Below are 25,759 nucleotides of genomic sequence, written 5' to 3' on the forward strand. Positions count from 1 at the left end.
TGATGAAGCAAGGGATACGGATAAAGATTTCAGTCTCCAATTCATACTTCGAGGGTGAACCGAACTCACCGGAAATGATTGTTTAGGAAAACTGTCCGACTGGATCGTCGGTTGTGTGTTACCATCTTTCGTGTGACTTAATTGGATGGGGGAAGAGTCTGACTCGGTGATTAACCAAAACAAAGTGATCTAGATTTGCGTTCCGAGTTATCCATAAAACAAGCTGTATTCGCTCTAGGAGGAAAGCTTTCGCAATCTATTATACCTGGTGGACCCTATCTCTTTTCCCGTCTAACTGGATCTAGAGTGTTTCTCCTGTTTAAACCACCATCCACTCCGCCTCGAACCATTGCATCCCCCTTTTTCCCTAATACAACTTCAAGTGCTTGAACCAAAGCTTTGGAATCATATTGCATGCCAACAACAACTTCTTGGCCTTGGTGTTTGGCAGTAATCTTTCGTCCGTAAAGGCGCAATGTCTCGATTCCCATCTGAGCCAGCCTCTCCCTGTCAACCTGGGGGGTACCTGGTCCATCCAGGTGAAGGATGTGTGTCACATAGGAAGTGTAAGGGATCGCGTTAAATGGCCGAATGGTCTCTGGGGACGAAGGCGAGTCATTGGAGCCTAGTGGGGGAAATCTCTCAGGACGTCTTCCACGACTTTCTTCGCCGGCCCGTGCGATAGCTTCAACGAAATCCGATGCCAGGAATGGATGAGATGGGGGACCAGTCTCTCGGTCTATTGAGCCGTTGAGAATAAGAATTTTGTGACGCGCTGGGCTAGTCATAATACTTTTCCCAACGCCGCGAAGGATGATAGCCGGTATAATGGACGTATAAAGTGAGCCTATGCTGTATACAATGGCCTGTGCGTCATTGAGAGCCTCCAAAACGCGTGGATTTGCCGGTGGGCGAATCTCTTGGCCGTAGGGATTGATGTACCACACACGGCTAATGCGACATGGTAAATCCTCGTTGTGGGCTTTGCTGAACGCGATGTTCTTATTTCGCAGGGTGGCAAGTGAGCCCGGAAGGTGATCCTCTTCGTATGAGACTGGTTCCGAGGTATCTGACAAGTCCGTATCCTCGTATTCATCCCCATCGGCAAGTAGTAGGCTAGGGCGTCTGGCTCTTTCGGTGCTCCCGAGTGCCGTTGCTTCACTGGGGTGGGAGATGCTGTTTTGCCCAACAATCACAGTTCCATCAGTGAGGGTAGCAGAGATATGATGAGAGAAATTCGAGTTGATCGCCGGAATGACCCGTACAATATCCGACTGGACACCGCATATGCTTCCGAGAAGATAAATAGCGCTCTCGAAGCTTCCACTGAAAAGTCGCGCTCCGGTTAAAAACAGGTTCCCCACGCTGGCTGAGGTGAAATCAAACGTCGATGACGGTGGTCGGGCTCGTTTGAGGATCTCCAAATTCAACATATTGAAAAAGGAGCGAATTAACTCCTTTTTCGCCGGAGTGATGGATTTCCACAAGACAGACGTGCCATCCACGATAGACAACCATTCAAGGGATGCCGCAGCTGCTTCAGCGGGCAGACGATGATTAAACAAGGTCTTAATGGCCATACGTTCTGGATGAACTGGCAAGTCCGGGATCAACCGCACCAATCTACCTAATCATGACATGAGCAAACGGTCGAACGTCGCGTGCCAGGGGCTTACTTCGAACATCACCGATCCCCGGCCCTCCGAAAATTCGAATCAACTCGGAAGAAGAGCCTCCATTATCGCTGATGGGAATGATATAGCTGAGTGGGCAGTTTTTGCTTTGCCGGATGGCGTCGAACACGTCGACCAGATTATTTGCCGCACTTCCCCCCGAGATCACGACGATTCCCCGGTTCGTGGCCATCACTCGAGCACGCGACCGACCTATATGTAACGAAGAACCTTCGAAGCCTTGACGAATGTATTAAGTCTGAATCGCTTCGATGTTGCAGAATGTTTTGGTCGGTCGGTATGTCGGACCCGAGAATGACAAGTCTGGAACCGCCACAAATGCCCAAGCCTCGAGTCTCGAGGTCTCTCACCTTCCAACTGAGCATTGAAAATTCATGGGAAAATTTAGCCGCGTCTTTACCCAGGTATAAGGGGATGGTGGCAATTTTTATAAATCATTTATATACCGGCACATATTCAAATGTTTAATTGAGTGACTATCTAACTGTAAAATTCAACGAAAATATATATATTGAATCACCACCAACCGCCTTGAGGAGGAAGCATCGCGATCTTTGCAAATTCATCAAAACTCAATTGGCGTCAATCTCTCGACAGTGTCTGGACCAGATATCGTTTCACTTCTTACACAAAGAAAGAGAAAGAAAAGACAGCTAGTTATAAGGTTCAATATGAGCAAGAATTCATATTGTGATCCTTCAAATGTTCAGCAGTCTAGTCTGTATTCATCAACATTGAACCTTGGAACACATGCATCCCTTGAAAACCCCCATTGCCTGCAAAAACCCCATATTATATTGTCCTCCATAATAATCTCAAGGACTTCAATCTTTCACCCAGACATTCAAAAAAAATATGAATTCTATTGATAAATCAGCGGCTCAGGGGAACCTTGGATCCTCATCTGCAGTCTGAGTATCCGTGTCTGATTCTGGAGTGTCTTCTCCCATTGCTCGATTCGGGCTTCACAGTCAAGAATTCGACTGCGCATTTCCTCTTTATCCATTTGATCAAGGCGAATCATCTTTTCTCGGAGCCTGGTATCTGGCTCATCTGGAATTGATGCTAGAGGCCGTTTGGCGGGTATGGTCCCCGTGGAGCTATACCATTCATTCCTCAATCTCCTTCTCAAGTACCTGTTGAAGATCAGAGGACTTTGCTCGTGGTTGGACCTGAAGGTAAACCTATAATGACTGGGACTGTGTTGTCTGTCGAAAGGCGATTTCTGTGGGAGTGAAGAATCCTGGCACGTACAGCTGGTATTACCTGGACTCCCGACTGTGGAAGATTGATTTGATGTTGTGGGATGGAGTGAATCGGTCTCTTCTTCCATATCGTTCTCTGAGCTATAGCACTCTGCGTCTTGACTGGCTGGAGCGCTAGGTGTACTTCAGGAATCAGAACAAGTAACAAATAGGCTAGACGAGGAAGCGATCGGGAAAATTGGACTTACTCTGAATGTGCCTCTTCTTCATCGTCAATTTTAGCCCATGTTTGGCCATCTAGTTCAGGCCTTCGACGAAGAGCCGTAGCCGTAGCTGGACGTGGGAGGGGCTCTCGCTCCAAGCGATCTTGTCCCGCCTCATTTCCCGAGAAAGTTTGACTTCGTCGAGGCCTTGGGAAAGCAGGTACAAAGCGATCTCTGTTGCGGGGTAGTAAGCCTGTATCTCTCACTTCGTGAGTCTCCTCATCACTAGACCACCTTGCCCTATCAGGACGTGGACCGAAATGAACACCCAAGTCCACGAGATCCCCCATAGGTGTCCGAAAATGAGTCTTCGTCTTTACAGGCCGTTGCATTAGAATTATCTGCATAGATACGATCTCATAATCATCGCGACGAGCATTGCGAGCTTTGGAAGGCTTCTCACGCTCCTTGGCATACACGCAACTCCACTCGACCTCAGGAGTCAACAGCCGTCGCTCAGCGATCAGTTGATTAATATGTGCCTGTCGAATTTCAGATAAAAACTGATACTGCTGAGCTGCAGAGATTTTGTTCGCGCGCTTCTGAACCTTCCTGCAGTAATCGCTCTGTGTCATGAGCATCTTCGTGCGCTCGACCTTGGTCCATGAGGCCTCTTCGCCTGGAATGGGGTCTGCTTTAAAAAACTTGTAACCCTCATATATGACTGTAGGTGGTTCGGAAGTGGAGGAAAAACCTATACTTCGCGTGAACCAGAGCTTCTCAAAGGACTTGACCTGGATGGTATGCTTACCTTGAGGTGGCGTGCGAGAAAATTGATTTACAACGGTCGGACCTTCTTGTTGCCATGCATTTTCAAGACCTTCAGAGTCCCTGAGAGTCATTTTTTCGAAAGAGACAGAAGCGTGTTAGCACTTAATGCAGTTTGGTAGTACTGTCTGAGGCTGCAATGAGATTGAATGTGCTGAGCACAAATAAATATGACCTGGTTAATGGGGATTCTTATAGTTTTTGGTTCTTGAGCACGAGGATATTTTTTACAAAGACCGTCTAGCCTCAGCCCGGGTAAACCAACCCAATGCGGGTACGGGGTACATGTATCCAAGCGGCTACTGGCGCAGTGGCGCCTATGATTGGCTGGAGATCCTGCGCCGTGTTTTAAGCCTCAATCTATGCATTAACCCGGGCTGAGTTACAAGGCTACCACCAACTTACAATGAGATCTACGGACCAAAGAAAATTCGAGAAAACGACGTACAATATGGTTTGCCTAATCACACGCTCTAGTTGCGGCTCTAGTCAGCCTTCGCATAGCATCGGGCAGCTACAGGATCTGACCACACACATGCATGGTTACTAATTTAGAAACATATAACTGCCACGATTCTCGACTAGGATGATCAAATACGCATTTCTAGCTACCTAGTGGGGCCAGGTAAGGAGACTCTGAGACATCTAGCCAGGAATGAAATGATCTACAGGTTGGAAATTGTTGAACAGTTCGTTAATATAGACTACGAGATCTGCCTGCGTGGCACATTGAAAAGAAAGTGGTATTGAGGTGAGGCAAGGCACTTGCATATCCTATTATAGCTGTCATGGTCGTTGCTGATGGATCCATCAATCTCATCCATATGCGCTAGCCCCCAACTATGGATCAGCTTATCCTATATAATCACACTTCATACGATGGGTCCGCACCCAAGCGCATATCACTCGTATTGAGTTCCGTGGATACCAAATAATGAACTGAGACGATAAAACCAGGGCAACAAAGAAAAAACTAGCATCATTCCAGGCCCTTCACAAATCAACAAGAAACCCGCCAGAATACTGGAACTTCCCCAATTCCAACTCCTTCATTTGCCACTGTTCAGGTTCATCCTGCCACTGATTGTAAACAGTTCTTCCCCCAGCGACAAGGCGATGGATATTCAGCTTCGCACTGTAAACCATATTATACGACCTCGCCTCATGATACGAATCCTTGTCATAAGTCTCAATATCCGAGTCTTGAGCAGCAGACCCAGCCCGCCTAAAGGTACCAATAATGCCAGGAGACGGGGCGTAGCAATCAATTCTCGGACGATCACCTAAACCTCCACACATATGACTCAAAGAGTTGTCCACCGGTTCTCCCAGGTGATCAATAGAGAGCGCAGCCAGGATTCTTCTCGCCCCGCGGTTCGACACAGCATATCCATACAAACAACATCCATTTTCGGCGTGGTAAACGTATCGTGTTGAGTCTTGGGGGTAACGTTGGGTCCAACTTTCTGGCATTTTGACCGCGCCACCTCTTTGCTTTACACTGGCGACTGTGGGGTCGTGTGGGATTGCGTAGAAGTGGGTTTCGTTCGAGCTTGGTCCACTGATACAGGTTCCTACCCATAGAACGTCCCAGTCTGTTCCGTACGGAGCGTCACGGGAAATATGTTTGTTGTCTTTGATTGTGTGGAGACCGTCCGCGAATACGGTGAGTTGGCTTTTGAGATTGACGTCCCAGTCTGCGTCATCTTCCAAGATCAGTGCAGTTGAGATGGAGTCTTCCACTATCCTGTAAAAAATTTTGTAAGTACAAGCGTGGAGTCTTCGGAAGGGTAGATGCTCACTTGGTCAATACGTTCATGTGGGCACGCCAGGCCGCGTAAATCGTCTTTGTTCCCTCCTCAAGATTGATGCCCTGGAAAATTTTAGCAAAAATCACCACGTCACTCAGGTCGTGCGTACTTTAGGCATTGCCTTCTGGATTAGGCTATCTGGGCGTACTCCATTTAACCATTCTACCTTGAAGCCTGATAAAGAGGCTGCCACGCTGAGGAAATCGCGTTTGTCGGTACGCTCTGGCAAGCCGATAGCGTATACCTTTTCAAACTGAGAATTTATGGTAAGCATAGTAACAGATACATTAGAGTAATTACCAACCCCGAGAGTTTCATTATGAATGTGGTCATAGGTGCCCGACGCAAAAGCACTTCGAGCAAACTCGGGTACCTGTGTAGTCCACGGAGCGTGCGCGGAGCGGGTGAGCAGTACGTGGAGGAGAAAGTATGCGGCCGACCCTGCAAGTAATATCTGAACGACTTGAGTGACTTTGGGGATCATCTTGTAGATTATCGTATTCGATTGGAGATTATTGGCAGCGAAATGATGTCCACATTGGACTCGATCGATTGGTGGATGTTGTTTGAAATGTTTTCCCTACGATTTGTGGAAATTTAGAAAAGATGGGGTTTAGCTTCTAAAATGTCAGGGAACAGCTTAATTCAACCGTTTGCGTAAAGATGATATTTGCGCGGATTCATCTAGATATTGTCGCCAAAATCCTGAAAACGGAATTGGAATGCCGATCTCAACGAGTTGCCGCACGTTCAGCCAAAGCCCGATTTTGAAAATTCTTCTTTGTAATATACGAGGTAATATGCTCAGGAACCTCAGATAATTGATTCCCATCACTAGGAATCGGCTCTCCATAAGTCTCATAGACAGGAACCACCCCCGTCCAAACGCGGTCGGTGACCTCCGGTCTCTCTGTATCTTTACGGTCATCAGACGGCGGCCCGTCCCGAATCTTCCCACTGCCATCAACAATCTTAACTCTCAGAATAACAGTGGAAGACATCTCCGCACGATCAGGAGGTACACGCGTATTATCCCAACGATCGGCCACCACGGAGTTAGTGATCAGCTTCATCGCCCAAAGCTTCTCTTCTTCATCCGTGACCAGCTTTGCATATCCATGGAGAACCACTGAGCGATAGTTATAGCTATGCGAGTTTGGTGTCAGGGACATGACAAGTCCATCTACCTTGCTGGTAGCGATGCAGAGAGGGAGACCGTTGTCGGAATTGCGTGCTAGGTTCATAATCCGGGAGCTGACATAGCCGTGCAGGTAACATTCCAGAGGCTCATCGATGCCCGCAGATGGGAATTCGAATGATCCCATCTGTCCGATCATGGGTAAGATTGTCGGAAAGGGATCCTCCGGTCCTGGATTGAAGGAGACATTGAGAACCTGAGATTCGTTGATAATTGAATGAATTGCGCCAAGGTCATATGTTGCTATATATGTCAGTGTGATGGTTGTGCTTCTGTTTGGGTCTACTTACCGCGAGTGTTGTATCGGTTGACTGTGTTGGACGAGCGCTTGGGATAGGTGAGGGTTCGTCCCATCGTGGCTGGTACAATGTTCAAGAGCAGTTGACTTGAGCGATGAAATGTCTACTGATCAAGATGCAAAAGGGAAAATAGACATGGCTTTATACTTTGGGTACTGATAAGCTACTATGGAAGGAAGTACCTTGCCAAACCCATTCTTACATATTGAAATTTATACGAGTGGTCTATTGATTGGTTTAAAGATCAGTTCATTCTAAATTGGTGACTCATCGCGTTTAGAGTAACTTGTTGCCCTTCGGTGACTCCCGACTGTGGGGTCGAGTAAAGCAGCAAATCGGCTTGCACTGATTGGTTCGTCGCGCCGACGCCTTTTAAGTGCGCCGAAAGTCACGATAAACTAATGGCGTACTATGATGAGACAATGTTGCATTTTATAACCAGACTTGGGTGATTTCAATAAGGGCCAGATCATATCGCTAACCTTGGAAACGTATTCCAGCCTGAATCCTGCATTCCAGAGCCAGTCTCACCACTCCGATGACTCAGACTTTAACCTGTGAACATTATATTTTCTATAGACAAAGATACATCCAAGGTTAATAGCTCCGAGGCAAATCCAATACCTTCTCACTAACATAATTCAAAATCATCTCCCGACTCACAGGCGCAATCCTAGGAACAAAACATTCCCGCATATATCTTTCCACATCATATTCCATCGCGTAGCCCATACCACCATGTGCCAAAACCGCTCTTTCACAAGCCGTGAAAGCCGCTTCGGCTGCCAAATACTTCGCGCTGTTACAAGCGACGCCGATCGCATGCATGGGGATAGTACCGTCATTCGTATCGTAAAGTCGAGCAGCATGGTACGTCGCAAGCTTCGCCGCCTCTAATTTCATATACGCATCCGCCAAAGGATGTGAGACGCCTTGATTCTGACCTATAGGTCGGCCGAAAACCACACGATCTTTTGCGTACTGCGCGGCTTTTTCCAGCGCTGCGTACCCAAGACCGAGAGCTTCGCCTGCTAGCAAACATCGCTCGGCATTCATACCGTGTAGGATAATCTTGAAGCCATCGTTCTCTCGGCCGATGAGTGTGTTTGCTGGGATGGTATAATTGTCGAAGAATACTTCATTCGCATCCACGGCGCGACCGCCCATTTTCTTGATCTTGCGCATATCTAGACCTGGTTGGTCGCGGTTGAGGTCAATGCAGAACATGGATAGACCCTCTGTTGACTTTTTTACCTCTTCGAGCGGGGTGGTTCGAGCCAAGAGGATCATTTTCGACGCAACTTGTGCACATGTAATCCAGATCTTTTGACCGGATATGGAGTACCCGTCTGCCGTCTTTGTTGCCAATGTCTTGAGCTTGAGGGTTTCGAGGCCGGTGTTTGGCTCGGTGACTCCGAAACAAGTGCGCCATGTTCCATTAATGATGTTGGGAATAGTAGTCTCGAGTTGTTCTTGAGTGCCAAATCTTGCGAGCGGCTGCGTGGCATATACGTTGGCGTGGATGGCTTGCGCTCCCGCCATGCCTGCACCAGACTGCGTAATAGTCTGCATCATCATTGTAGCTTCGGATATACCTGAAGTCGATCAATATCAACAAAATTTACTCTCTCGACCGGGGAAATTACATACCTAAACCTGCTCCGCCAAGAGCTTCTGGTAGAGCGATTCCGAGCCAGCCATCCTTTGCCAATGCGGCGTGAAACTCCCTTGGATCTTTCTCCTGCTGGTCGTGTTCCTGCCAGTATGTATTGGGGAACTTGGAACAAATATTTGAAATAGCGTCTCGAACAGTAAGCTGTTCCTCTGTGAAACCCGTCATCTCCATGAGCTCACATCGAGCCGAGATGGAAAACGATGCGCGCGCCAGGGGCAAAGGTCCTGACACCTGGACAGGTGATACGCATCGCGACCGTAGGAGAGTCTGCCAACTAGATCGAAACATGATTGTTGTTGTAGTTGTCTTGGTGAGCTTGAGTGGGTTATTTAAGGTGCGCCATATCCGGGACCCGCATTTACACTGGCATACAGCCGATTTCGTGAGTCTTACTCACCCCGTGTCATGTAGCCGAATTACCGAGCTAAGCACCATGCAGTAATAATATGCTTGCTCCATTCGTACTGGAGCTTATCGACTAATTCTACTTCAAATCTATTAGAGACCGTGAAAATATGCTACTTTAGCTCATGGTGCGAAATAGATGGCAGTTTGACCGGTGCTTGGATCCAATGACCTCACTGAGGATAACTGCTTCGTCTGAAAGTATTTGATTCATTGAAATTGCGTAAAGTGTAAGAAATCATATCTAGAGGAACTAATTGCACTTGCGATAATCTAAAGCGCCCAAAGCATTTTTTACATGCATAAAAAACAAAAAGAATGCAGGAAACCGAGGAGTCATGATGAATAGCGCCGGAAATATCGCTCTCGATCCAAACAAGCAAAAAGAGTTCTATGCGAAGAAAGTAAAGCCTATCGCAGCAGCAATCAAAGAATACTTAACGGACAGCCTATCAGCAGCGCCAGTGAAGAAGGGGCTGGCTCCAGAGGGTGAGGCACCAGGGACAGGGTGGAGAGTGTGTTCAGGCGACAGAAAGCTGCCCGAAGGCTTCGGAATGACAGGCTTCGAGGTTTGTGGCGATCCCAGAGGGGTTGCGGGAGCTGAATCTCCTCCAAGGCCAGGGTTGAGAGTGTGTTCAGGCGACAGAAAGCTACCTGAAGGCTTCGGAATGACAGGCTTCGAGGTTTGTGGCGATCCCAGAGGGGTTGCAGGAGCTGAATCTCCTCCAAGGCCAGGGTTGAGAGTGTGTTCAGGCGACAGAAAGCTGCCCGAAGGCTTCGGAATGACAGGCTTCGAGGTTTGTGGCGATCCCAGAGGGGTTGCGGGAGCTGAATCTCCTCCAAGGCCAGGGTTGAGAGTGTGTTCAGGCGACAGAAAGCTGCCCGAAGGCTTCGGAATGACAGGCTTCGAGGTTTGTGGCGATCCCAGAGGGGTTGCGGGAGCTGAATCTCCTCCAAGGCCAGGGTTGAGAGTGTGTTCAGGCGACAGAAAGCTGCCCGAAGGCTTCGGAATGACAGGCTTCGAGGTTTGTGGCGATCCCAGAGGGGTTGCGGGAACTGAATCTCCTCCAGGGCCAGCAGTGGGCTTGTGGTGGTGGTGGTGAGTGGTGGGTGTAGTCATGACAGGTGCCCACGGGCTAGTAGGGTTTAACAAGGCTGCATCTGCACCACCCGGTGCTTGATAAGGGGAGACCAGTCCCTTGGAAGTAGTCTTCTGCCCAGCTGCTCCTTCATGCGAGGTTCCCCCCCCGACTTGAGGTTCAAGGTCAAAGGTTGGTGCAGCAGGGGTGGTCTGTGAGACGTGGGCGGAAGGAACAACAGTTGCTGCAGCGTGGGTAGTCTTTGATGAGTGTGGGGTATGCGTGGCCTCAGCAGGGATATCGTAAGTAATCTCCGACGCGTGTGAGGCGGTCGAGGCATGGTCGAAGGGTACAGCTGACGGTTCAGCGTGACTATTCTCCGATACATGGGGGACAACTGAGGCATATGCAGGCGCAGCGTGGGTAGTCTCCGATACATGGGGAACATCTGAGGCGTACGAAGACGCAGCGTGGGTAGTCTCCGATACGTGGGGGACATCTGAGGCGTACGAAGACGCAGCATGGGTAGTCTCGGATATATGAGGGACATCAGAGGCATACGCAGGCACAGCGCGGGTAGTCTCCGATACATGAGGGAGATTTGACGAATGGGCCGAGAGTACGACGGATGATGCGGGGTGGATAAACATAGACGCATGGGAAACTTGTGAGACATGGGTAGAAGAAACGGCGCTCTTAACGACCTGATGGCTGGATAAACTTTCAGACGAAGTGCAGATGGTCGTAGTGTCAGTGACGAACTCCGTCACATACCGGGTGGTGACAGGTTTCGCATGCGTAGCAACAGGCGCTTGCTCAATCGATGCTTCCATAGTGGGCTTAGAGAATGTTGACTTAGCGAATGAAATTGGATGAACATAACCCAATGTCAGAATAACGTCTTCCGCATCGGAGGCATTGTCGGATGAGTTGATAGATTCACCCGTTAGGCGGTTAGCCACCGAAGCCGAAGTATCAGAAGGTCGGTTTACGTGGGTCTCAGTCGCAGTCTTAGTCGCATGAGTGTGCGTGACTGGCAATGAAACCTCGTGGCTAGCAGAGACATGCGAGGGAGCCGAGTCTGTGGCTTTCACCCCAGTCTGATACACCTTGACGGAGTTGATTTCCCAGTAGGTCTCCTTGAACTTGGCGGGGTTCTGTGCGACATAGTTGGTGCAGCTTTGGAAGGAATCCGTGCTAGTCATGGGGCAACCAGAATCCCCAAAGACACCGCCAGCCCAGTCGCCACAGAATGTGACGTCGAAAACGAATGATTGCGCTTTGAAACTGTTGGCGACATCACAGCCTTCCTGTACCAGAGCCATTGGAATTCCGAATTCGCTGGTATCGGGATCATCGCTGGTAATCGAAGCAGGAATGGCGTGACGCGGGAAGAACCAGATCTTGAGAAACTCCTCTGTCCACTCTAGAGCGTACACACCTCCACCCTGGTTGTTGAATGAAGTGCCATAGCTGCCCTGTTGGCCCTCCACGACACAACCCACAGGTCCCAGTGCCTCGCCGCATCCCGTCGCGTTGACATATCCGCTCATGCCTTGATCGGTCAAGGCACAAGTACCAGCTGTATGCATAACAATCTCGTTGTGATCCTGGAGATTGACTCCTTCAATAATATCAATCTCACCATCCTCTGGCCACTTTCTGCCAACGGTCCAGAAGGCAGGCCAAGAGCCACAAACACTTCCGGGCATGTGCGCGATATCGGCAATGACCAAAGATTGCTCGTAGTATTTTGTGGTGCCGATGCGCACCGAGTCACGCCCTTTGCCACTAGGGCTGAGGGTAGTTGTGTGATCAACACCGATGTATACAGTGCCCTTGTCGGTGATCTTGACTAGTCCTGCGCTCTCTGCACTGTCCTGGTCAACATAAGTGACCCATCCCTTCGTTGGATCCTTCCCGGTGTAAAAATGGAAGTAGTCGAAGAAATCCTCTCCTTGCCATGTCTCCACCAGTTCATAGTCACTGGCGATAGCTGGCGATGCGAGCGATAGAAGAAACAGCGATCCAGCGCCGAGAGAAAGTGACGAGGCCTTCATCTTGCATGAACTATTGAACCACGGCAACACAATTCGGTGCTCGTTTGGTCTGTAAGAAAAGATGGTCACACCAGCCGATGTGGAAGAAGGGATATAAAGGGATTCAACCATTGACGAGAATAGAAAGAGCGCCAAAAAAGGTTTAAATCAGGAATGATGACAATCGTGGGTTGTCAACACAAGTCAACAAAGAGAGCAGAAGGAATGTACGGAGTCACCATGGGGTGAGTGAATGGCATTGAGGTATTTTGCCTGGCCCACACCAGGACCATTCACTGCTCATCTCCACCAGGAAAAGTGCAGTCGGACCCTGAAGGCTACTCGTTCCCCTGGAAAGTGGCATATTCGGGATCTCGGTAGTCAGGGCCCGGCAGATACATTCACCCAATGGAAGCGATCGTCCATTCTTCACTGGATGAGAAAATGGAGACATCCGTGTAGTGAAGCAGCCAAGTGGCGCCTGTAGTCAAGATGAAACGCCAAAGCTCGCCAGGGTCGCCTCCAAACAATGTGAAACAGGAGAATCCATCACCAGTTCGAAGAACATCCAGGACAAGGTTCTCCAGAGCTGTGTTCAGGTTTCGTGGATGTACATTTGTGTTCTATCCCAATTTAATCGTGTGGGGCCCCTTAATCGGCGTCGCATACCGCGACAAGTGCCATCTCACATTCTTTGGTTGCGAAGCGCGACCGCGTCGTGAAAGTAATGTAAATAGTCTGGAACGCATGAGAGGCAGCGCTTGAATAAAATCTTCGCCAGGTGATGACAACAGGTGTAGGCACGTAGACAGGAATTGCAGGATAAGATTAGAAAGAAGATCGCTCTCCTAGATGTGTAGTAAACATGGGCGGGCCGATCCTCGGCAGGGCCCGATTGGACTCTAGAGACACGTCCACCCAGACACTTTGAAGCCTAGCTGTTAGTCATCCTCTATGTGCCATCTGGCTAGAAGTACCTAGAAGGCACCCTGATGCAGTTTAATTTGGACTAATTATCTTCTTTGCTACATTTCGTCTTTTTACATCACTACTCATTCCTTGTTTGACTGATCAGGGGCTATCGCTGCGAGCTCATTGAGAAGGTCGCAGTTGCCGTTAATAATTAATTTTCAAGAACTTGAAGCTCTAGATGTCAAGTTGGACTAGAATATTACGTGAATCTTGAAAGACAAACGCACGTTGAAGATCATCATCATTATATTTACCTGAAGGGTATCAACAAAAGAAAATCTAACGCTTATGGAAACAACCGAGGACTCCAGATTTCACCAGGAACCAAAGCGATCCAACAAATCGGAAAAGTGACAGACCAACCGTCGCCCACATAACAGCCATAATATAACCCCAGACACGTGTTGTGGGGTAATCCGTTAAACAAAACCTACCGATTCCATTGCTGTTTAGCACAAGAACCATGATGATGTTACTGAACGCCCATAACAGCACAAGATTGGTTCGGAAAAACTTGTACGAATCATCCATGCTCTTGCTCTCCTCGTCTGCGGGTGGCTCGAAGGGAGCAAGAGCTCGCTTGACCGTGACCTCAAACGCGGAATCGATATCGACTTGAGGTCGTTCCACTTCTTCGATGACTCGGGACTTTCCTTCTTTCGTGATCTGCGCTTCGGGAAGCTTGTCACCCTTGTCTTTCACTGGTGTGCCTAGTGAGACGTCATGCCAGTTGCAGAAGGCGTATACCATCATGATGTTGGTGGAGCATATGGTTCCGGCGTAGGCAGCCCAGGAGGATGTAAGGACGTGCCAGGGATCCATGTAGAGGAGACTGGTGACGATGTGGACACCATAGGTACAAACGATAGAGATCACAACCATATTCGAAGCTGAGGCATTCCAGGTCTCAGTCTTGATGGCATCTTCGTCCAGATCAACGTTGAAATTGCCGTTGATGTTGTTGGCGACGACGTAGAATGCCAAAACTGTCACGTATAGCTGGATGAAAGCGAAGTACATGAAAGTGAGGAGGTACAACAGGCGAGAGCTAATGAAATTAGTATGGCTGTGAGCGTAAAAGAATTTACCACTTACCCTTTCGGTCGGTTTCCGAGAGATAAAATGAATTGAAGAAGCAGGAACACACCGTAGCCGTACTTGAAGAATGTATGTACGATCGGAGAGGCTTCATTACCAAAAGGCCACGCGGAATCATTATTGAATGTACCAGGAGTACCCACGAGGTTCAAGATGCCTGTGCTGATCAACCAGAATGAGGCTGCATAGGTCAGTAAGGAGAAGCCACTACAAGACCAAGAGACATACCGAGTGAGAACCAAGTCAATATCAGATTCGAGAAATCATAGATCACTTGCAGGTAGAAAAGCATCAATCGAAGTATGTTATGCCGACTCCTCAAAATGCGATCAAAATGGATGAAAGCGTAAAGATTCGCAGCAAACGAACCATTCAGCCAAATTCGTCGCTGATTGATGAAATCCGTAAAATCCCTAGGAACTTCCGCTTCACACTTCGCAGCCTTGACAAACGACAAATGCCATTTCGATCCAGCCTTGGCAACCAACTCGAAGGACAAGATTCGATCTCCAGCGAAGAACATGTTCTTCTTAAAAATGCTCATTCCCTCTATACCCTTTTTACCAAGCTTCTTCGACAGGCCAATATCTCCATTGAAATACTGTTCCAAGGGGCGGCCCATAATGGCTCGGTAGCGGTATGCCGAAAATGCACCAAGGTAAACGTGTCCAAATACACTTTCCAATGGTTTGTCGAGGATGTTGGATTTCATATAGTCGAAGGTCTGGGCTGCGATGAAGGGATTGATGATGGATCGCTTATCCCGCAGTGCACGAGTCTCGCCGCAGGATCCACCGAGATTCTCGTTGTTGTAGAATGCTTGCCATAGGTTTAACAGGGATCTTCTTTCGGGTTTTGTACCTGCGTCCAGAAGCACGACCACTTCTGGGTTCAACATGCGACAGAAACCGTTGAAGAGCCATCGGTGAGAGTTGATTTTATTGCTGGTCTGTTGTTTTAAGCACAGGATCATCTGTACGGGCGGAAGATTGGTTGACTCATCACCCTTTGGTCGAACAAGCTGCTGATCCGGTGTGACGGAAAGTTGCGTGGTATATTCAAACTGCGCATGTTAGTCAGGGAGTCAGAGCAAGATAAGAGGATCACTCAACGATATGTGCCACCGTCTCTCTGCCATCAACGGATTTCTTCATGACACCCTCCTGGTAAACACCAATAGTCGCCAACACATCCAAAGTATTCTTGTCACATGGATCAATTCCATCGAATACCAGGCAACAGACAATCTTCTGCCAAGCCGGCCCACCCTTATTCCAGAATTTGGACTTTCTGAGACTGGTAATATCCCGAATATTCTGCATAACGCCATGTAAGGTCCGTGCGGTGAGAACCTTGTTCTCACTTTTGCAAGTGATTCCAATCATCAACTCGGTATGCCGACTATACATTGTTGGGCGAAGGTTATAACCATTGCGCATCACGAATTCGTCAGGGTCGCATGTTGCAGCGGTATCTAATCAAATCAGTATAAAAGATTCCCAATCGCGATCAGAACGACTCACATCGCATATGAGAAAACTCCTCGGCGAATTCCTCGGTGTCTCGATATTCTTTTTGCATCGCATTTTGAATTGCGCTTGGCACAGGGTAATCAGCACTCAAGACGAAACCTTGCACGAGTTTAATTTTTCGCGTCGGATAGCGCCGAATGCCCTGTCCCTGCGCAAATGTTTGCGCAAATGATCGCCGCTGTACTGGGGTTCCATTGCCATAAAATGACTGTCGAGTGCCTGCTCGTCCTTCGCCATAGAATGACTGCCGAGTTCCGGGTGTATCTCTCCCATCGTAGCCGAATTTCTGCTATATGTCGCGTAAATCGCATTAGCCTATGCGCTGCAGAGAGATTCCCCGGGGGCTCGAGACCTACATCAAGTGACAATGAACCTGTACTCTCACTATATTCCCTCGCATGTGAATTAAAGTAATCGGTCGCGTGAGAAGGGGCGGGGGATGCCGAGCCAGGAGTACCCATTGCGCGTAGCTCCCCGATAAAACTCGAACTCGAACTTGAAACTTGAATTGAAAGTCAAGAAATCGGAAGATGAGAAGAGATCTCAATTAAAGCTGCGCGTTTGCAATTTAGCGAAATAAAAACATGGAATTGACATGCGCTAGCACATACGGGGAAATGCCGCGTGTTCTGAACGTTGACTTGGTGCGAATTATGACGGCGATCGGGTTACGAGATTAAGATTAGGACTTGATGATCGTCAGCCCTGCTAGAAAAGACCTCGGGGATTTGCCAAGACCTAAAAGATCTACTACGGAATAAAAAAAAGATGTCTCGGCGTTAGGACCGAGAGAATCTAGGGAAGGTCCAAGTTTTTTTCTCTTTCAGGACTGGATATGATTGGAGACATGGGACGTGTGGCCCATGGACGACGAAAAGGATGATGGTTTTTCTAGAAGCTGCGCAACGGTCGTACGTCAGCGGGCATCGTGGCCCACCATGGACTGATACAGAGACTGGTGGACAGGGCGTAATTGGGGTGGAATTCATTATAGTACTACGGAGTACAGTGACAGCTAACAATCTGTTTGAAAAGAAATTGCTCGACAGATCCTGTCAATTCATGTCATATTTTCGTGTTCCATTGACTTTACAGGTAAAACATAAACCATGGGCCACTGCACGCTGCAATAATTATTTGCCGAGTGGGGAAGATGTACAATCTATCATTGGTTGAACTCATATTGCTTCAACGACCCACTCCATCGCTCCCCGGTAACGAACGCGAGGGCCTACGTTGTCAGTATATTATTAGAGTGATGATTCCCTGGTGAAACATGAAGGCGTTGTAAAGGAGCTTGTTGATTCCGTGTACCTGAGAGCTTGGGATAATCATTTCCCACTTCACCTTCCCCTGACCACGTATTATTAGGATCTGCCGCAGAGCTCGTCCCGTAGTGGATTTTTTGCGGGTGTTTTTAGTGGTTGAACTGTGGGTACTGGGAGGGAAGAAATCAGAAGTGCTACGCTTTATTGAACTTAAACTTTCCATTTATTGATATAAAACATCTCTGAAGAATATTTGGTCACTTTGATGGGGGTGCAAAAGAAAATTGAGAATCCAAATGAAGATCAAGGTGAAAGCTACAATCCCATGAGAATCGATATATGTCTACATGTCGGGATGTTCAAGTACAGATTCCGTGGCGTGGGTCTTTTCTAAAAAGCTTATCCAGGCGATGTCAGAATGTCTCACTTGAGTCTTGATCTATTTTTACAATTCGCTCGATGACTCGGAGTTGGATACTGTGATCTAATGACAACCAATGAATTGATCAATTTGAATTTGTAACACAATCCGCTTATATAGGAATTGGCCCCTCATGCACCATTTCCCCGCTTCTGCAGCTCCCCGCGCACCCCGGGCAAAATATACCGTCCGTAGTCAATAGCATCGTTAAGGTTATCATACCCGCGAATAGATATAAGCTCAGCACCAAGATCAACATAATCTAAAATAGAATCAATGATAGTCTGATGCGATCCGACCAAAGCGGTAGAAGCTCCACGCGCATTTGTCGCAGTGACAGTAGGGTACCAAAGAGCACGATCCTGAACTTCACCACGAGCAGCAATATCCAGCAACCGCTGGGATCCCACATTCTGAGGGGGCGGCGCATTAGCCGGCGCTTTCCCTTGTCCATTCGCGCGATGTGCGTTCAACGCATCCAAGGTCTTATGTGCCTTTGCCCAGGCAAGCTCATCAGTCTCCGCGACAATAGGACGGAACGTAACCCAGATACGTGGTCGTTCGCTCACAGGACGACCCGCCTTGTCTGACTCGGCGTAGATTCGATCGATCTGCTCTTTTGTCTCCTTGAGTGGCTCGCCCCAGAGTCCGAAGATATCCGCCAGGGAACCGCCGATGCGATAGGCTTCATCTGAGGAGCCGCCGACCGAGACGGGGATGGTTCCGTTGACGGGGCGCACCTTGTTGCTGAACTGTTTGAACTGGTAGTACTCGCCGTCCCAGTCGAATGGGTCAGCGGATTCCCATGCTCGGCGGAGGATGCGGATGTACTCCTCGAGACGCGCGTATCGCTGTTCTTTGTTGAGGAAGTCACCCTCTCTGGCTTGTTCCACGTCACTTCCACCGGCGATAAAGTGGACGACGGCTCGACCGTTGCTGAGCTGGTCCAGCGTTGCCAGGGCCTTGGCGGCGACGGTTGGATAGAGGGTATTTGGACGGAGCGCGATGATCACTTTGAGGTTTTTGGTGACGGCGGCGATAGTGGCACCGACGGTGAAGGGGTCAAAATAGGAGGAATCGTATGGCACCAAGGTGTAGTTGAAGTCATAGTCATCCAAGGACCGGGCATATCGGGTCAAGTACGCCGGATCAATCGCCGCACCAGGAATTGGGTTTAGCTCCGTTGAAGCATTGGGAAAGGTAAGACTGATAAATTCAGTAGGCATATTGGATTAAATGCAGTTATTTCTTTGCGTGGACTAAATCTCAGGTCTTTCACGATGGGGAAATGCTTTTTATACTTGTTAATCCGGGGAATTTCCGATTATCAATATCCGAGGTGCAGATGGTGCAACCTGGTCCAGAATGGCGTCTTATCACGAACAGGGGATGATTGTAATCCATATCAGTATTCACTATTAAGAGAGGTCTATGAACTCGCGTTCTAACCGTTTCGAGGGGTTAGGGTGAGGTGTGATGAGGGGTTTGTGCATGGCATCAATAGCCCCGGAATCACGTCATGACTTTATGCCTTTGCTGACATATAATCATTCGCCTTATCTGATTAATCTCAGCAAGTCACTAATATGCCCTGACCAATAATTCCAAGTCTTGAGATACCAAAGAGTCGACCAGTGTCGTTGTTGATCTGACCATTTTGGGTCTAGTGCCCTTTGAGGCTCTAACATACCTCAAGCTTCTCCCACGTATATTTTCTTCACCTTTTCAACCAGCAATCTGATTACTTCATTATTGTATCTTTGCACTTTTTTATGTGCAGCTTGGAAAATGATAAATCGCACAATTGGGTTGACTGGTGTAGTAGTAAATTTCTTTCACATCACTGTTAGATTTATTTTAACCTTTCACGGTCAGGCATATTTACCCAGCAGGAACACAATTAGTAAAGGAGGGCTACAGATAGCAATTGTTAGGTTTTCGTATTCTATATCCATGTACACATCAGTGTTTCGCGTGATGCATATTGGTGTTCCCATCACTTGCCGTATATGGTAGAGTATTTACAGATCAAGCTCCATTGTGAATAGAAGCCGAAAACCTTGGAGTCAATACACCAATCAAAAGGGTCAATTGTCATGAAGAATGCAGGGCCTCCAATCATCTCCAGTCGCTTGGATAACCTCAACCCGAGGGCCCATCCGACCACGGCATTGGCTGGACGTGGTTTGCGATGGCGATAATCTGCCCCACCAATCCACCGGAACCGAATAAATTCTCTCTGGAATGATTCCCCGAGTAGAAAAACTGGAGAAAAAGATTTTGCCGGTTAATTCCCAATTGCGCCAACCGTAAAAAACCACCAACCTCCAAGACCCTGTTATTACATGGGTCTGTGATGCGCCATGTCCGAAATTGTATATATCACTGTTGAACCATCAATCCGGGTAGACGGAGCCACTCCAACGCAACCCGACTGGATCCATCCACACTTAATTGACAGTATCGATCCAGTCAAGGGTCGCCAATTTCGGGTTTCGGATCATATTCCCAAAGGAACATGTCTTCTTGTCGACCGCCCTTACGCAATTATTCCGGTTGTTGATGAACCAGCGGTCAATGAGAATCTTATTTGCAGCAATCCCGCTTGTAATCGTCGGGTTCCACTCGATTCTCAACGATGCTCATGCTCGAATACTTGCATAGCAGATGTGGCATGGTGCAGCTGTACCTGCCGAACCCTAGATCAATCTCGCCATACCTTTGAATGCACATGGTTGAAAAAGTATGCGAATCCAATTCGATCCAAATGGGGCGAATATGAATTTGGAATGCTGTGGTTGATTGTTCGTCTACTTGCCACCCGGCAGGGCGAAGTTCAAAACCCATCAGCTATCAATGATGTTCGATCTTCGCGGGGGAAACACGGCTGGGATGGTATAAACATGCTTTGCGGATCTTCTGAGACTTGGCCTCATGACAAAGTTCGATCTTGGTCCAAATTGGTCAAGAAATATCTCCAGAGCAGCCAGACATTGCCACACGGGCTAAGCACCGAGCGAATTCTTCATCTTATATGCCAAGAAGAGGCAAATTCGTTTGGCCTTTATCCAAGGGAAACTGGCGTTTTCCCTATCCCAGTCCCCTTCGTTGACAGGGGAGAACAATTTGCGGCTGCCGTATATCCCACCGCAGCAATAGCCAACCACTCATGTTTGCCAAACGTAAGTTGATCAAGCCGGATTATTATGAATGAAATACCTAACCATCTTATCAGATTATCCACAAGGCCGATGATCAAGGCCGAATGGTGTTTACTGCATCTCGAGACATTCTCAAAGACGAGGAATGCTGCATCTCGTACTTCGATCTCACAAAATATACCGAAATTACCATACGCCGTCGACATCTTAATAGCGCCTTTCGGTTTACGTGCAAGTGTGAGCGATGTGTTTCTGAGGAGACTATTGAGGACTCATCATCTCAGAGCACGATACCAATGGATGTCATGGGGTTGTCATGAGGTGGATGGCTGCCATAGTGAGAATGCCGCCCTTTATTTTGATTAAGTGCATAGCGTATACCAGGGAAATTTTCTCCGCCCAGTGCTCCTTTCTTTCGTTTTGTCAGTTGATTGTACGACGATGTCAACCAAAAATGGGTCTATTGCTGTGAAATATAAAGTATAGATAGAACATGTGAAATAAACATTAACAACAACTAGACAAACACAAGCAAAATGACTTTGGCAATGGCATTGATCTGGTCGATTCAACTTCATATTCAGTTGTTAATCTCACGCTTGAGCTTTCAAGTCCGTGCTCAATCAGTTTCTAGGACCTTCATAGCTCATCTTTACCGCTCTCTTGAAACTTCGTGAAAGTCGGAGCCGTTTTCTTCACCATGGCCGCCAATATATCGATAATCAAGTCCGCTGCCGCGACCGAGGTTGTCTCCGCAGTCGAATCATAAGGTGGACTAACCTCTACGACATCAGCCCCGACCAAATTGAGTCCCTCTAAGCCACTGATATATCGCTTAAGCTCGCGAGTCGTCCATCCACCAGATTCTGGCGTTCCAGTCGCAGGTGCAATACTCGGATCCAAGACTACCCAATCCAAACTAGTCAGCACCACCAAACAACCGCAAGGAATAACATACCGTCAATATCAATAGAAAGATAAACCGGATTATCTCCAACAACATCCAAAGTCCTCTTCACAATCCCATCAACCCCAATATCATCAATCTCTCTCGCCTCAATCCTATGAAACCCAACAACCTCATCAATCTCATAATCCCTCACCCCAAACAGCTTCGTTCCCAACCCCCCATGAACACTAGCACCCTTATTAATACATGCCTCCCGACTCGCATGCCAAAAGAACGTCCCATGCGTAATAGCAGACTGTTCCGACGCAATCCCCGTATACCCCTCATATGGATCCCAAGTATCCAAATGCGAATCCAGATGAATCACCGAAATAGGTCCATACACCTCTTCAGCGAGCGAAGAATTGGTAACACGATCGAATAATCTCCTCCTAAGCTGATGATTCTCGGATGAGTCCACCCATCAGGCTTGGTGTCCGTCGTCGGGTGGTGGAGGACTTGTCGATAACCCTGTTCCATTTGCTTGAAGGCGTGGGCTGCGTCAAAGGGGGTGATGGGGATGTCACCACAGTCCAGAATGCTGAGACCTTCTTCGAAGGGGTCGATTCCCCATACGGGATTGTAGCTTCGGCCTTTCTTTTCGCGGGAGGAGCCAGTGCGGATGCCTCGTGGTCCGAAGCGGGCGCCAGGGCGGTAGGAAGTGCTTGTGTCGTAGGGGAAGCCTAGGATGGCGATGTCTAGGGGCTGTTGGGGTGTTAGTTCATGTGCATTGTGGATGTGTATATATGCTGAGGTTGGATGGGTTATATAACTTGTTCGTGATCTGCAGCTAGACATCTTTGCCATTCGAGATGAGCGAATGTCACGGGTTGAGAGAAGGGAAGGTCTTTGTCGAGATCTGCATGAGTCCTATGCATGAGCTTTTCTGATATTGTTGAATACGGGAGAAGTTATGGATATACCTTCAATTGGATGCCCATAGTCGCCCACGTTGAGAGCAGAGACAATGGGAAGAATCCGTAGTAGTGATAACTGAGATAACTTCATTCTGGATTAAGGATGATTTTGTAAACAATTCAGCATTGCAACACTTTGCTTAAGCGATTTTATAGTAACTCGACTCCCCTCGTGCGGGGTTATCGATTTCGCTGGCTCTTACCTTGATAACGGGATCCCCGCACGACATTGCAGTAATCAATACATGATTGGAAGGAATAGCGAGTGGCATGCAGTACTAATGCATAATCGACAGCCATGGAAAAGAGCTGTAAACTAACCTCTTACTAAGTACTCCACTCAATGTCCTAATAGTCTGTTTTGAGAATAGCAAACTCAACATCTGAACCTCATTGAAGAACCTTGAAGTGTTACTTTGAATTGGAGCACCCGGATATTTAAAATTCTGAATCGTCAAGGGCCTGGTATCATAAAGCTTCATTTATGAAATTGCGAAGTCCAACTCAACTACCTGCCAAGTCTAGGATTGGAATAGATTATCATTATGACCAACCTTTCATGTCATGACTTCCTCCAAGGGTGTGAGTAATCACACCACTTGAACATCATCTAACGCAATGCATGTTGATCAGCCAATGGGGAATAAGTCTGATTTGACTTCCTGCCCTCCAAAGCACCTCAAGGGTAGATAAGATAAGATCGGTAGGGTCTATTTGTGCAGTATCTTGTGAACGATGTTGAGCAGTAAAGAAAAAAACTAGATGATCATTCAGATCATTGGAATGTAGATTAATAGATGCACATGCTAGCTCATGAATTGACAAATAATCCCAAATGAGACCATAGCTACATAGTCATGGAGGGGGAGGGGCATCGGATGATGTCAGCCCCTCCGCGGTTTCGCCATTGGCCGGAAGCGGGAAAAGCGGCGAATCAATAAACTTTTTTTCTCGCGTGGACATTTGAAGAACTTGATCCCGACGACACCAATTGATTGTTCATTGGAAGTTCTCGAGGTTCTGCATTTTGGCGCATTTCTGAACATACTGAATTGGTACATTGGCATAGAATTACTGCGATGTCGGATCTAACAAACTCTCGAGCCGATGAGGTGCAAAACGTGAGTCACTTGATCTACTTCCAGAATGTTTTTTATTGTTCATTTTCATGTGGCTTTCAATCATTGAATCTATTCAAAGCTAATTGAATGGAATAAAGCTCCTCAAAGCCGTCGAAGACCTTCTCATTCCTTTTATTCGATCTGCAGACGAACCTCCCGTCCACGCCCACGAGAACGGAGTCAACGGACAAAAGAACGGAGTCAATGGACATAGCACACCTACTGGATCATCACTAGTGGACTACAAAAAGCCCGAAGAGCTTCGCGACATTCTCCAGCTAGAAATTCCAGAGAAAGGCAGACGGCAAGAGGGCCTGATAGAAGTTCTGCAGAAGGTTCTGCGGTACTCGGTCAACACCTGGCACCAAGGTTTCCTGGATAAGCTATACGCGTCCACCAATGCTCCTGGTGTCGCGGCGGAGCTCATCCTCGCGACCTTGAACACCAATGTGCACGTTTACCAGGTCTCGCCTGCCTTGACGGTCATCGAGAAATACACTGGCCAGCGGTTAGCGAACCTCTTTGGTCTACTTGGCCCACGGGCAGGAGGAATTTCGGTCCAGGGTGGCTCGGCTTCGAATACCACGTCAATCGTGATTGCGCGGAACAACCTATACCCCGATACAAAGAAAGAGGGTAATGGAGGGTACCGATTTGTGCTCTTCACGAGCGCGCATGGGCACTATAGCGTGGAAAAGGCGGCGCAGATGCTAGGCTTTGGTAGCAGTGCTGTCTGGCCAGTACCCGTTGACAAACAGGGACGGATGATCCCGGCTGAATTGGAGAAATTGGTTCAGAAAGCCCAGAGTGAAGGCCGGACGCCGTTCTACGTGAATGCCACGGCAGGAACGACGGTTATGGGCTCCTTTGACCCGTTCAATGAGATTGCGGCCATCTGTCAGAAATATAATCTGTGGTTCCACATTGATGGGTCCTGGGGTGGGTCTTTCGTTTTCTCCCAGAAGCAGAGACATAAGTTGTCTGGGTCGGAGAAGGCGAATAGTATTGCGATCAATCCACACAAGATGCTTGGTGTGCCGGTGACATGTTCGTACCTGTTGGCTGCTGATATGCGTCAATTTCACCGCGCCAATACCCTCCCCGCCGGTTATCTTTTCCACAACGAGGATACGGAAGCAACGAATGGCGATCACGAGTCAGAGATCGAAGTCGACTCCCCGGAAGTCTGGGATCTCGCGGACCTTACACTCCAGTGTGGTCGACGTGCTGATTCGTTGAAGTTGTTCATGGGTTGGACGTACTATGGAAGTGAGGGGTATGCCCAACAAATTGACTCGGCATGCGAGGTAGCTGCTCACCTTGCCACACTTGTGGAGAAGAACCCAAACTTCATCTTGGTGAGCGAAAACGCGCCGCCTTGTCTGCAGGTCTGCTTTTATTACGCTCCTGGCAAAGAGTTCGTGTACCCGCGGGGTGTTGTGTCGAATGAAACACAGCGCGGGAAGGACAATAGCAAGGTTACTGAGCAAATCACGCATGCAATCGTCCCCAAGGGTTTCATGGTAGACTTTGCTCCGCCTAGTGGAGATGAGGATGCAGTTGGAAATGGCAAGTTCTTCCGCTGTGTGGTGAATGTTTTGACCAGCAAAGAAACGGTTGAGTCTCTCATTTCTGCGATCGAGGAATCTGGTCCGGGCGTCATCGAGACTTTGAAGACCAATGACCGACTTACTACACGGAAGCGACATGGTGAGCATGGTCACGGGCCAGTCGTGCATCCTAAATGAACTGCAACATCCGATTATAGACGTCCTTGAACGATTTTGAATGACCATAAATTTCTGTCTCATACCATGGAATTTTATCAACATAGACCGAATTCATATATTAAAACTTAGCATAGCACATGGACTAAATACATTG

General features: G+C 48.1%; 11 protein-coding genes across 11 annotated transcripts; 2 read left to right on the forward strand and 9 right to left on the reverse strand.

Annotated features, from left to right (window-relative positions):
- Positions 1 to 275: 275 nt before the first annotated feature.
- On the reverse strand, positions 276 to 1,580 carry N7520_005982 (uncharacterized protein; the record flags this gene model as incomplete). The annotated part of the gene is made up of 1 exon (XM_057139916.1): positions 276 to 1,580. One exon carries the CDS (start codon positions 1,578 to 1,580, stop codon positions 276 to 278), a length of 1,305 nt encoding a protein of 434 aa, XP_056993922.1.
- Positions 1,581 to 3,143: 1,563 nt separating this feature from the next.
- Positions 3,144 to 4,004, reverse strand: N7520_005983 (uncharacterized protein; the record flags this gene model as incomplete). Its single annotated transcript, XM_057139917.1, has 1 exon — positions 3,144 to 4,004. One exon carries the CDS (start codon positions 4,002 to 4,004, stop codon positions 3,144 to 3,146), a length of 861 nt encoding a protein of 286 aa, XP_056993923.1.
- A 919-nt stretch (positions 4,005 to 4,923) lies between these two features.
- On the reverse strand, positions 4,924 to 6,225 carry N7520_005984 (Glycosyl transferase family 25; the record flags this gene model as incomplete). The annotated part of the gene is made up of 4 exons (XM_057139918.1): positions 4,924 to 5,677; positions 5,733 to 5,803; positions 5,851 to 5,994; positions 6,046 to 6,225. The coding sequence occupies 4 exons, from the start codon at positions 6,223 to 6,225 to the stop codon at positions 4,924 to 4,926; spliced, it is 1,149 nt and encodes a 382-aa protein (XP_056993924.1).
- A 247-nt stretch (positions 6,226 to 6,472) lies between these two features.
- On the reverse strand, positions 6,473 to 7,078 carry N7520_005985 (pyridoxamine 5'-phosphate oxidase family protein; the record flags this gene model as incomplete). Its single annotated transcript, XM_057139919.1, has 1 exon — positions 6,473 to 7,078. The coding sequence occupies one exon, from the start codon at positions 7,076 to 7,078 to the stop codon at positions 6,473 to 6,475; it is 606 nt and encodes a 201-aa protein (XP_056993925.1).
- A 757-nt stretch (positions 7,079 to 7,835) lies between these two features.
- N7520_005986 (acyl-CoA dehydrogenase family protein) lies at positions 7,836 to 9,201 on the reverse strand (the record flags this gene model as incomplete). The annotated part of the gene is made up of 2 exons (XM_057139920.1): positions 7,836 to 8,833; positions 8,889 to 9,201. The coding sequence occupies 2 exons, from the start codon at positions 9,199 to 9,201 to the stop codon at positions 7,836 to 7,838; spliced, it is 1,311 nt and encodes a 436-aa protein (XP_056993926.1).
- A 508-nt stretch (positions 9,202 to 9,709) lies between these two features.
- On the reverse strand, positions 9,710 to 12,457 carry N7520_005987 (glycoside hydrolase family 16 protein; the record flags this gene model as incomplete). The annotated part of the gene is made up of 1 exon (XM_057139921.1): positions 9,710 to 12,457. One exon carries the CDS (start codon positions 12,455 to 12,457, stop codon positions 9,710 to 9,712), a length of 2,748 nt encoding a protein of 915 aa, XP_056993927.1.
- A 1,230-nt stretch (positions 12,458 to 13,687) lies between these two features.
- N7520_005988 (uncharacterized protein) lies at positions 13,688 to 16,499 on the reverse strand (the record flags this gene model as incomplete). The annotated part of the gene is made up of 6 exons (XM_057139922.1): positions 13,688 to 14,456; positions 14,504 to 14,687; positions 14,735 to 15,569; positions 15,619 to 15,980; positions 16,030 to 16,327; positions 16,395 to 16,499. 6 exons carry the CDS (start codon positions 16,497 to 16,499, stop codon positions 13,688 to 13,690), a joined length of 2,553 nt encoding a protein of 850 aa, XP_056993928.1.
- Positions 16,500 to 17,858: 1,359 nt separating this feature from the next.
- N7520_005989 (LLM class flavin-dependent oxidoreductase) lies at positions 17,859 to 18,953 on the reverse strand (the record flags this gene model as incomplete). The annotated part of the gene is made up of 1 exon (XM_057139923.1): positions 17,859 to 18,953. One exon carries the CDS (start codon positions 18,951 to 18,953, stop codon positions 17,859 to 17,861), a length of 1,095 nt encoding a protein of 364 aa, XP_056993929.1.
- A 1,137-nt stretch (positions 18,954 to 20,090) lies between these two features.
- Positions 20,091 to 21,208, forward strand: N7520_005990 (SET domain-containing protein; the record flags this gene model as incomplete). The annotated part of the gene is made up of 2 exons (XM_057139924.1): positions 20,091 to 20,909; positions 20,963 to 21,208. 2 exons carry the CDS (start codon positions 20,091 to 20,093, stop codon positions 21,206 to 21,208), a joined length of 1,065 nt encoding a protein of 354 aa, XP_056993930.1.
- Positions 21,209 to 21,527: 319 nt separating this feature from the next.
- Positions 21,528 to 22,845, reverse strand: N7520_005991 (agmatinase; the record flags this gene model as incomplete). Its single annotated transcript, XM_057139925.1, has 4 exons — positions 21,528 to 21,793; positions 21,847 to 22,183; positions 22,213 to 22,535; positions 22,761 to 22,845. The coding sequence occupies 4 exons, from the start codon at positions 22,843 to 22,845 to the stop codon at positions 21,528 to 21,530; spliced, it is 1,011 nt and encodes a 336-aa protein (XP_056993931.1).
- Positions 22,846 to 23,833: 988 nt separating this feature from the next.
- N7520_005992 (pyridoxal phosphate-dependent decarboxylase family protein) lies at positions 23,834 to 25,623 on the forward strand (the record flags this gene model as incomplete). The annotated part of the gene is made up of 2 exons (XM_057139926.1): positions 23,834 to 23,875; positions 23,974 to 25,623. 2 exons carry the CDS (start codon positions 23,834 to 23,836, stop codon positions 25,621 to 25,623), a joined length of 1,692 nt encoding a protein of 563 aa, XP_056993932.1.
- Positions 25,624 to 25,759: the final 136 nt, after the last annotated feature.

Source organism: Penicillium odoratum (assembly GCF_028828045.1).
Source record: "Penicillium odoratum strain IBT 22623 chromosome Unknown utg000005l_segment0_segment0, whole genome shotgun sequence".
NCBI classification, from domain to species: Eukaryota; Fungi; Ascomycota; class Eurotiomycetes; order Eurotiales; family Aspergillaceae; genus Penicillium; species Penicillium odoratum.